General features: G+C 40.4%; 2 protein-coding genes across 2 annotated transcripts in view; one reads left to right on the top strand and one right to left on the bottom strand.

Annotated features, from left to right (window-relative positions):
- The first annotated feature begins 286 nt into the window (after positions 1 to 286).
- Positions 287 to 4,911, top strand: LOC105368645 (RING finger protein 10). The gene is given in 12 exon segments (XM_011507708.1): positions 287 to 922; positions 1,678 to 1,853; positions 1,934 to 2,151; positions 2,246 to 2,336; positions 2,414 to 2,598; positions 2,665 to 2,857; positions 2,957 to 3,088; positions 3,170 to 3,373; positions 3,376 to 3,708; positions 3,808 to 3,974; positions 4,132 to 4,627; positions 4,666 to 4,911. Coding segments are annotated over 11 exon segments (2,226 nt in total). The 5' UTR covers positions 287 to 852; the 3' UTR covers positions 4,589 to 4,627; positions 4,666 to 4,911.
- A 1,970-nt stretch (positions 4,912 to 6,881) lies between these two features.
- The window catches only part of Hsc70-4 (heat shock protein cognate 4), a 4,426-nt gene continuing 2,151 nt past the window's right edge, over positions 6,882 to 9,156 (bottom strand). The window contains exons 3-4 of the mRNA XM_011507707.1: positions 7,801 to 8,918; positions 6,882 to 7,626 (exon numbers count right to left, since the gene is read on the bottom strand). Coding sequence (XP_011506009.1) covers positions 6,985 to 7,626; positions 7,801 to 8,918 — 1,760 coding nt within the window. The 3' untranslated portion in view covers positions 6,882 to 6,984. The remainder of the gene's footprint in view (positions 7,627 to 7,800; positions 8,919 to 9,156) is intronic.

The raw sequence follows: 9,156 nt of genomic DNA, 5'->3' as shown, positions 1-9,156 counted from the left end.
GCGGCCGCAGCCAAACTCTAAGGGAGCCGCGCGACTCATAACCCCGACCAATAATCCCCCAGGCTACCAACGAACCCGCGCGGCCGACGGAAGCTCCCATCGCGATAAGGGACAAAGCCGCAAGTACAACGAGCCCCAACGACCACGAGGACAGGACGGCCGCCCATTAAGCGAGACAGAACGACTCGCCTTACCGTCACACGACCAGTACGCCGACGGTCCTGCCCGAACGTTAGAAAACCGACTGTCATAACACGTCACGTCATAATTGACCGACGTAAAGGACTGTCGGGTCGTGGGCACTAATATCGTCGCCATCACAGCGACGGGATCGCGATCGTCTTGCGTGGTGCTGTCCGCGCGCTTCGTGTTTCCATTATTTCGTCGTGGAATCGACGACCGGGAGGCTCTCATCGCGGAGTCCGAGCCTTCCCTCCCACGGAGCCAACCTGCCCCGAGTGCTTCCCAGTCGCGGATTTTTCTCCTGGGAGGCCGACCTGTCGTCCTCCTTCCTCGCTCCTCCTCATCCTCCCGCACTCAACCTAACCAACCACCCTCGTCACGCGACAGCAGCATCAGTGGACGTTCCTCCGCACGTCCGTCGTCCTCGCGACCGCGCGTAAGCCGTGCTTGCGAACGTACGAGGCATCTCCTGGGTCTTTCGAAGTCGAAAACTTTTGCCACCGTCGATGAACATGGCTTATTGAAAAAAAATGAAGGGTCTGCAGGAAGTTTACGTTTCTCCATACGGAGGGGACCACCTCAACTCTGTCTTCGCGATCGTCGGCGCTGTTGTTTGTAAGGTCGGGGACGGCTGGGACGGCCGCGGTGGTTCGTCGCTTCTTATTGATAATGGACAAGAAGGCAAAGTATCAGCAGCCCAACGCCAAGGGAACTGTTGTTGATACGAAGAAGAATCAAGGTGAGAGCGGCTCCTTTAATTTTCACGTTCGCGACACGTCAGTTACGGATAACGAGAGTCACGTAGTGTAGTGATTAGTAGTGATCAGTAGTGATCACGACGACAGCCAGCTTATCTAATTATCGGGCACTTTTTTTCATTCGATCGCTCCGTCTGTTAGTTTAAAAACCAAAAAAACAAAAAAAACAAAAAAAAAAGCCTTTCCTCCCCTTCTCCTCCCTCGAATCGCGTGCCACGTACGGACCAACGAACTTCTTTGTCGTTTTCATCATTTGTTTTTCACACTGGGATTCACGCGCCTTATCAATATATTATAATTCGCTATTATATAAAGGAATTATCGGCTCGTTGGCCGACAGTCGAGCAAATTTAATTTTCTTTGGCTCGTGTATATGAAAAATGACGTTGACAGTGATAATTTGGTGAGACAATGATAGCGATTGTTTAAATTCAAATGAAAAATTCCATATTCTAATTTGGAGCAGCTGATGATTGATGCTATTTATAATTAAAACAGCGTCTGTAGTTGTGAAAGTGAGGAGATGATATGTAGGACTATTTTACCAAAGTGTCGAGAGATATAAAGAATAAATGTGCGTGCAATTTAGGTTTAGGTATGCTAATGTGTATGATTGTGTTGGGAGACTTTAGCGTTAATTTTTAGTTTTGAACCGAGCACATGCAGGAGGCGAGCGTAACAGAATTGGATATTTAAAATAATGTGGGACAAATGGCTTTATCCATTCATTTTTCAGATGTCGTTAGCTCCAAACTTTGTCCCAAATCGTCACGTAGACGTGAATCGCCTGGTGCAAACAGTTTTCCAAAAAATGATCAGCCAAGGAAGTCGAATGCACAGAAAGCAAAAAACTTTGATAAGAGACCAAAACTTAAAGGACATTATCATGGCGGTTCAAAGGAGGATTCCAAGGTACGAAACTGTCGATTCGTTTGTCCTGGATAGATGAGAAATGTTTATTTGAATTTGATATGCCCTTCCGTTGCCCCTAGGTAGCTGAAAATGAATCGGCTGAGCTTGGCTCGGTAATGGCCCAAGGAAGTAAAAAGCAGAATTTGAATCATCTGCTGAATTTTAGTTATACGCCACGATATATGCAAAGTGAGTGGAATCACGGGAGGATAAGCAGTTACAACAACTACAATTATAATCGCTGGCTTCCAGCCGTTCAGCGACACAAATATAATAAAGAACAATTTTTACAAGCAAAGTAAGCAACGAGAGTTATAATTAAATACTGATTGTGCTTGCGCTTCTGACATTGTCGATCGAATAATTAATACTGCATCTTTTTTCCATTTTAGCTGCCAATTTGTTGTTACTGCCAAAGGAGATTATTCCCTTTATTTGAACGATCCCGATATTCTGATCGACTGGAAATTAATAGAACAGATTGTAAAGCTTTTTCTCCTTTTAATGAATTTTACGCAATTGTCTTACGCATTATTTTTGTCCTGTTTTTGTTTCTTTAGCGAGTTCATAACTCTGAGAATCTACTGTGTCCCATTTGCTTGGATTTTCCTCTGGCTGGGAAAATGACACGTTGTGGCCATGTGTATTGTTGGCCCTGTATACTTCACTACTTAGCATTATCAAATAACTCTGGGCGCAAATGTCCTATCTGTTACGAATTTGTCAATAAATCTGATTTAAAGAGGTAACATAATTCGATTACCATTAAAGCTTTGAACAGATGATGCGATGATATTGTTTTTTTGTTTAGCGTTGTGGAAATAACCAAAAATGTTTTAAACATCGGGGATCAAATTTCTCTTCGTCTAATGCGTCGAGAGAAAGGAACATTACTCGCAGTGCCAGTTGATAATTCTGAGCGCTCGCCGACGACATTTTTATCCGTATCCGAAAACATTAACCAACACGTTTATTCAAAATTACTTCTAGCTGAAGATGCCGATGTAAGTACTTTCCCAATTCCCTATACAATATTTGCAAATAAAAATTTCGTACAATAATTCGATAGCCATAGAAACTTACCAAACACTGTTTGACAACAGATAATGGACATTATTGAATCAGAGCGGAGTCAACTGAATATTCAATTATTAGAAGATTCTTATTCGCTGGAAAATTGTTTCATCGAGCAGGCTTGTAATGAATTATCAATCAGGGAGCAACTTCTTTTACAGGTATTTGGGTGAACGATTGGAATTTCAATTAGTAGCTATAAAGCCTTCCTATTGTAATTCTAAGCTACTTTGTAATTTCAGAATATTAGTCCAATCGATAGCAAAACAAACAACGAGCCCACTTCAGCCAACGAAAACATAAAATGTAGAGAGAAAAAAACATTCGACTCCATAAAAATTCCAAATAATTACACGGAAGGTGCGAGAATTCTTCAATTAATGGACAATTTGAACTGCGACAATGACGAGTCAAAAAGAAAGTCGCAAAAATTTTACTTTTTCTACCAAGGTTAAGGGAAATTTACTTGAAATTTGCAAAATGCCAAATAAACACTTCTGAGCTTGAAATTTACGTTTCGCTTGCAGCCGTTGGTGGACAAAACGTGTATCTTCACGCAATGAATATCAAGATGTTAGAAATGCAGTATGGTAGTTTGGAAAAAAGTCCCCAAGTGATATCTGGTACAATAATAGAGAAAGAAGTTGGCAGCCTTACGCATGATTTGAGAAAACGTATGCGATATCTTTGTCACCTACCAGTAACAAGCCAATTTGAAATGGTCGAAATAGATCTGCAGCCTCCGATTATATCGAAAGAAGTTTTAACATACTTTGAAGGTCTCAACTACTCTAATGCTCGCTTAAACTGAGCCTATTATTATGTAATAAAATGTTGCAACCGATTATTTCATAATTGCTATTACGATGCTGCTTTAGATCAAATTTCTTCGCGCCAGCATGAGAGAAAGCGTCGGGAGAGAGAGGAACAGAAGCGCGAGAAAAAAATTACCGAGGAAGAAAATAAGCGTATGGGAAAGTATCCAAAGCCAAAGGTTCATATTGAATCACACAAACATTTCCCCCAGTTTCAACCCGAAACAGACGCGTACGTATTTGAATTCTTAACATTAACATCGCAACGCCGTTTAACGAAACGGAAAAATTTATTTATCGAGCGTAAAAGCGACAATGTTTACGGCTAACATAATATAGAGCTCGTTTTATAAGTACAATAACTATGCTTAAGATTACTTAATTTTTAGAATTAATATACCATCGTCTTTGGAGTCAGTTGCTGCATCGAGTGCAGCAAGTAGCCCATCTACCTGTTCCATCGATGACGTATTAACAAAATTGGGCGATGAAGCCAATAACTCGTCGACTATGGCCGATCAGGGCCCATCGTTTGCCCAGATGTTGCGAACGAATGGATCGAAGAAAGCCGCCGCTTGGTCAACGCTACATAGCTCGAAAAAAGAAAGTTACGAGACTTCGGTGACCCCAACCGACTCATCATTCGCAGCTGATCTTGAATTAGACGAATACGTACCTCCAGCTTATAATCGAAATTTAGGAGATGCATTGGCACAAGCCTTGGAAAAGTCTGATTTGCTGAGTCATGGCGACAGACCAACCGATAACGTCAACAACGGCAAAAAGAAGAAGAAAAAAGGAAAAACAACTGTACTGTTTGCGACTAATATGGCACGAACATCTTAATTTGATTAGATGATACTTTAGATTCTATTAACTATTTCTAAAAAAAAAAAAAAAAAAAAAAAAAAAAAAAAAAAAAAAAAAAAAATTGGACTTATTCAATATAGTTTTTAAAAACAATCACAAACAAACGTGCTCAATAGCATAAAAATAATGCTCTTCGTATGTGCGTGAGACTTTATGTATCCCCGATGATATTGTATTGTGAACGAAATTTTTGTTGCAACTTTGAAAATAAAAGGTGGGTTACGAATTTAAAAATAAATGCATTATTATTATGACATTGTACATTCTACGTGTGCCAGAAATCTCGATAGGCCTGGCGCACGCAACCCCCCACCGAGGATAAAGAGAGAGAGAGAGAGAGAGAGAGGCTTTTAACCTAAAATATCAACAATAAAATCAGAATGTTAAATCAACGATCGGTAAAACATTTTTAATCTATTTATTGTAAATTCAGAACTAATAACTGACATATTTGTTCTTTACCGTGACAGGGTTCATTTTCATCGACTATTCAAATCATTTATTTACTTTAATGTTTGAGGCTTTATTATCCTTGAAAGCACAATGATTTCTCTGAAATCATACATTTTTTAAACCAATTGTTCGACCGAGTTTGTTAATTAACATGCAATGTTATATCGTATAAAAATAACAATATAAGACATATTACGAATCCTATTTAGACTATTTAGATCTTTATTAAGACTAGTAAACATATAACCATTTATTACGCTTTCTCATCTCGGTCTACATAATCCACGAGACGACGAATCGAGGTCGTATTAAAATTATAATTAATTCGAGATATTCGTACCTTGTTGTAATCATTGCCAATTCGAATTTCAAAATATCCCGTGCTGCCTACAATGATTATTAGAAAATTGATGCGCAACAACACAAAACAAGCGTTAATCGCATCGAATGCATTTCCTGGTAGGCGACACACCTTTCAAACATCCCCACACGCGACATATTATTTACTAGGTGTTATTAGTACTTATTAAATTTAGTAAAACATCGCGATAATAAATACTAGAGGTAGTCAAGTTGAGGATAAAACTCAGGACCGTGAAATGGTTAGAAATCAATTCGAAACTAACAAGATCGTTGACCTGGGGATGTTTGAAATGTAAAATGTCGCATCATTTTGATGTATAGAAATTAAATTTTCATAGAAACATAATATTTATTTACTCGTAGTAATTAAATAATAAAGTCAATGATGACGTTGATAAAATTTTCTAAATTTTAAGACAATTATTTCCAACTCTCGAATTCTAAAGTAATGTGAAAGTATGTTACAATTGACAATTAAAATTACTTACCTTCCAAGTAACTCGAAAGTATCATCCATGAAATTCGACATTTTATCCACGCAATAAAGAAAAACGCAGCGTTTAAAATTCAATTTAGATATCATTTTATTATACCACTCGACGTTATCAAATTGAAAGAAAAAAAAAAAACAAGAAAAAGAATTTTCCTCTAAAATAGCCACGTAATATTTCTCTATCAACTTACGTAATTTTTAATAGAGTATAAAAAAATAATTACTGCGATCGATTTATGTAGTTATAAAAATAAAAATTTTTGGTAAAACGTTTGTAACTTCGATTAAATTTAAATACATACTTTTTTCATTGCTTATTGTAAATTATTTTACCACTTTTACATAAACAATTAATGAAATTTGCAACAGCAGTAGATTTTATTGGTATTTTTTAAGCAAATGTTAATTTTAATCTGTAATAATATCTTTATATACAAATCAAATAAATAAATAATAAAAAAACAATAAGTCAAAATTTCCATTGTATTAAAGCATTCAAGTTTTATTTCTAATTAGATTTTTTTTATAACCTGTGTTCGTTCTGCATTAAATATTATTGTTTACAATGAAATGAATTGTTCGTACGATAAGAGTAGTAGTTTTAAACATAATAAAATAAAAACATTTTAGAAGAAGAAAAAATTGTCAAATCTAAATTACGCGTCAATCGTTCAGGTATAAATTATCACATTTAATTCCACATTGTAATCAAAGGTAAGTAAAAAAAAAAATAAAAATTAGACAAACTTTTTCGTGAAATCTCGTATTATTAAGTTTAATTAAATAGTAAAGAGAGAAAATGAAAAATAAAAATACAAAAACAATATTTATGGTATAATTACTGAAAACACTGGACGTATGTCTTGAATAAGAATTATTATATAAAAAACTTGGCTAGAAGAAATAAGAAAATGCTCGATGATACACATAAAAGGTACTATTATTATTTTCCATCTCCTCTTTTTTTTTTTTTTGCTCGATAGTACGAAGATATTCAGTGCTATTTTTTTTTTCTTCTGCCGACTTGTATTTTTCGTTTATCCATCTTAGAGAGCGCGGCTGTTTAATCAACTTCTTCGATGGTTGGGCCACTGCCACCTCCGGGAGCTGCTCCGGCGCCTGGAGCGGCTCCTGGAGCGCCACCTGGATTGAAGAAACCGGGCATACCGCCTGGTGGGGCACCTCCCGAGCCTTGGTACAACTTGGTGATGATGGGATTGCAAATACCCTCGAGTTCCTTCTGTTTGTGCTCGTACTCTTCTTTATCAGCCAGCTGATTGGCGTCGAGCCACTTGATTATCTCGTTGCATTTATCGAGGACCGTCTGTTTGTCAGAGCTGCTTATTTTGTCCTTGATCTTCTCGTCCTCGACAGCGGTCTTCATGTTGAAGCAGTAGGACTCGAGGCCATTCTTCGAGGAGATGGTTTCCTTTTGCTTCTCATCTTCGTTCCTGTACTTTTCCGCTTCGTTGACCATTCGCTCGATGTCCTCTTTGCTGAGACGTCCCTTGTCGTTCGTAATGGTGATCTTGTTCTCCTTGCCGGTGGATTTATCTACAGCCGAGACGTTGAGAATACCGTTGGCATCGATGTCGAATGTCACTTCGATTTGAGGGACACCACGTGGCGCTGGTGGGATACCGCTCAGCTCGAATTTTCCAAGAAGGTTGTTGTCTTTAGTCATAGCACGCTCACCCTCGTATACCTGGTAAAAACAATCGCAAGAAACAAGCAATTAAAATTACACCCCCTTTCTTTTTTTTTTTTTTTTCTCTATGACCTGTAGCGGCCGAGATTTAATAATGATATCGGTGATGAAGAAGAGAATCATAATAATAATATCAACGACAACGACAACGACAACAATAAAATATCATACCTGAATGAGCACACCAGGTTGATTGTCGGCATAAGTTGTAAACGTCTGAGTTTGTTTGGTGGGAATGGTGGTGTTTCTCTTGATAAGAGCTGTCATGACACCTCCAGCAGTTTCGATACCAAGAGAGAGGGGTGTAACGTCAAGGAGCAAAAGATCCTGGACCTCCTCGGACTTGTCACCGTGTAAAATGGCAGCTTGGACAGCAGCTCCGTAAGCTACAGCCTCGTCAGGGTTAATGGACTTGTTGAGTTCCTTGCCATTGAAGAAGTCCTGGAGGAGCTTTTGGATTTTGGGAATACGTGTCGATCCGCCAACAAGGACGATGTCGTGAATGTGCGCCTTGTCCATTTTGGCGTCGCGAAGTGACTTCTCCACAGGCTCGAGAGTGCCTCTGAAGAGGTCGGCGCACAGCTCCTCGAAGCGGGCCCTGGTAATGGACGTATAGAAGTCGATTCCTTCGTAAAGGGAATCGATCTCGATGCTCGCCTGGGTCGAGGAGGAGAGGGTGCGCTTGGCACGCTCGCAGCTCGTGCGCAAACGACGCAGGGCGCGCTTATTCGACAGCAGGTCCTTTTTGTATTTGCGCTTGAATTCCTGAACGAAGTGGTTGACCATGCGATTGTCAAAGTCCTCGCCACCAAGATGCGTGTCACCGGCCGTCGACTTCACTTCGAAGATACCGTCCTCGATGGTGAGGATGGAGACGTCGAAGGTACCACCGCCCAGATCGAAGATAAGGACGTTGCGCTCACCCACGGCCTTCTTGTCGAGACCGTAGGCGATGGCTGCGGCGGTGGGTTCGTTGATGATTCGCAGCACATTTAAACCCGAGATGGTACCGGCGTCCTTGGTTGCCTGACGCTGCGAGTCGTTGAAGTAAGCGGGTACGGTGATCACGGCATTGGTGACGGTCTGGCCAAGGTAGGCCTCGGCCGTCTCCTTCATCTTTACCAAAACCATCGAGCTCACTTCTTCGGGGAAGAAGGTCTTCGTTTCTCCTTTATACTGGACTTGGATCTTTGGCTTGCTGCCGTCGCTAATCACCGTGAACGGCCAATGCTTCATGTCGCCCTGGACGGTCGTGTCCTCGAAGCGACGACCGATCAGTCGTTTAGCATCTGCAATGGCGACCCGAGCACCACACGTCAGTCATTATCATTCAAATTCCGAGCTCGATGTATTTTCTTCATTCTCGTTCTCGTCAGCGAACGCAACGTTACATCGTCTCACCCACCCACCCCCCTCCCCCACCCATCGCTCATCACCGATCTCTACCTCTACACCACCGCCGCCGCATCGCCACCTCTACCTATACATTCTCTCCCCACCCCCTCCTTCCACCCACCCCACCACCAC

This window comes from Ceratosolen solmsi, unplaced genomic scaffold (assembly GCF_000503995.2).
Source record: "Ceratosolen solmsi marchali unplaced genomic scaffold, CerSol_1.0 scaffold1, whole genome shotgun sequence".
In the NCBI taxonomy this organism is placed as follows: Eukaryota; Metazoa; Arthropoda; class Insecta; order Hymenoptera; family Agaonidae; genus Ceratosolen; species Ceratosolen solmsi.
The sequence above is the reverse complement of the archived record's forward strand: the minus strand, read 5'-3'. Positions and strand labels throughout refer to the sequence as shown.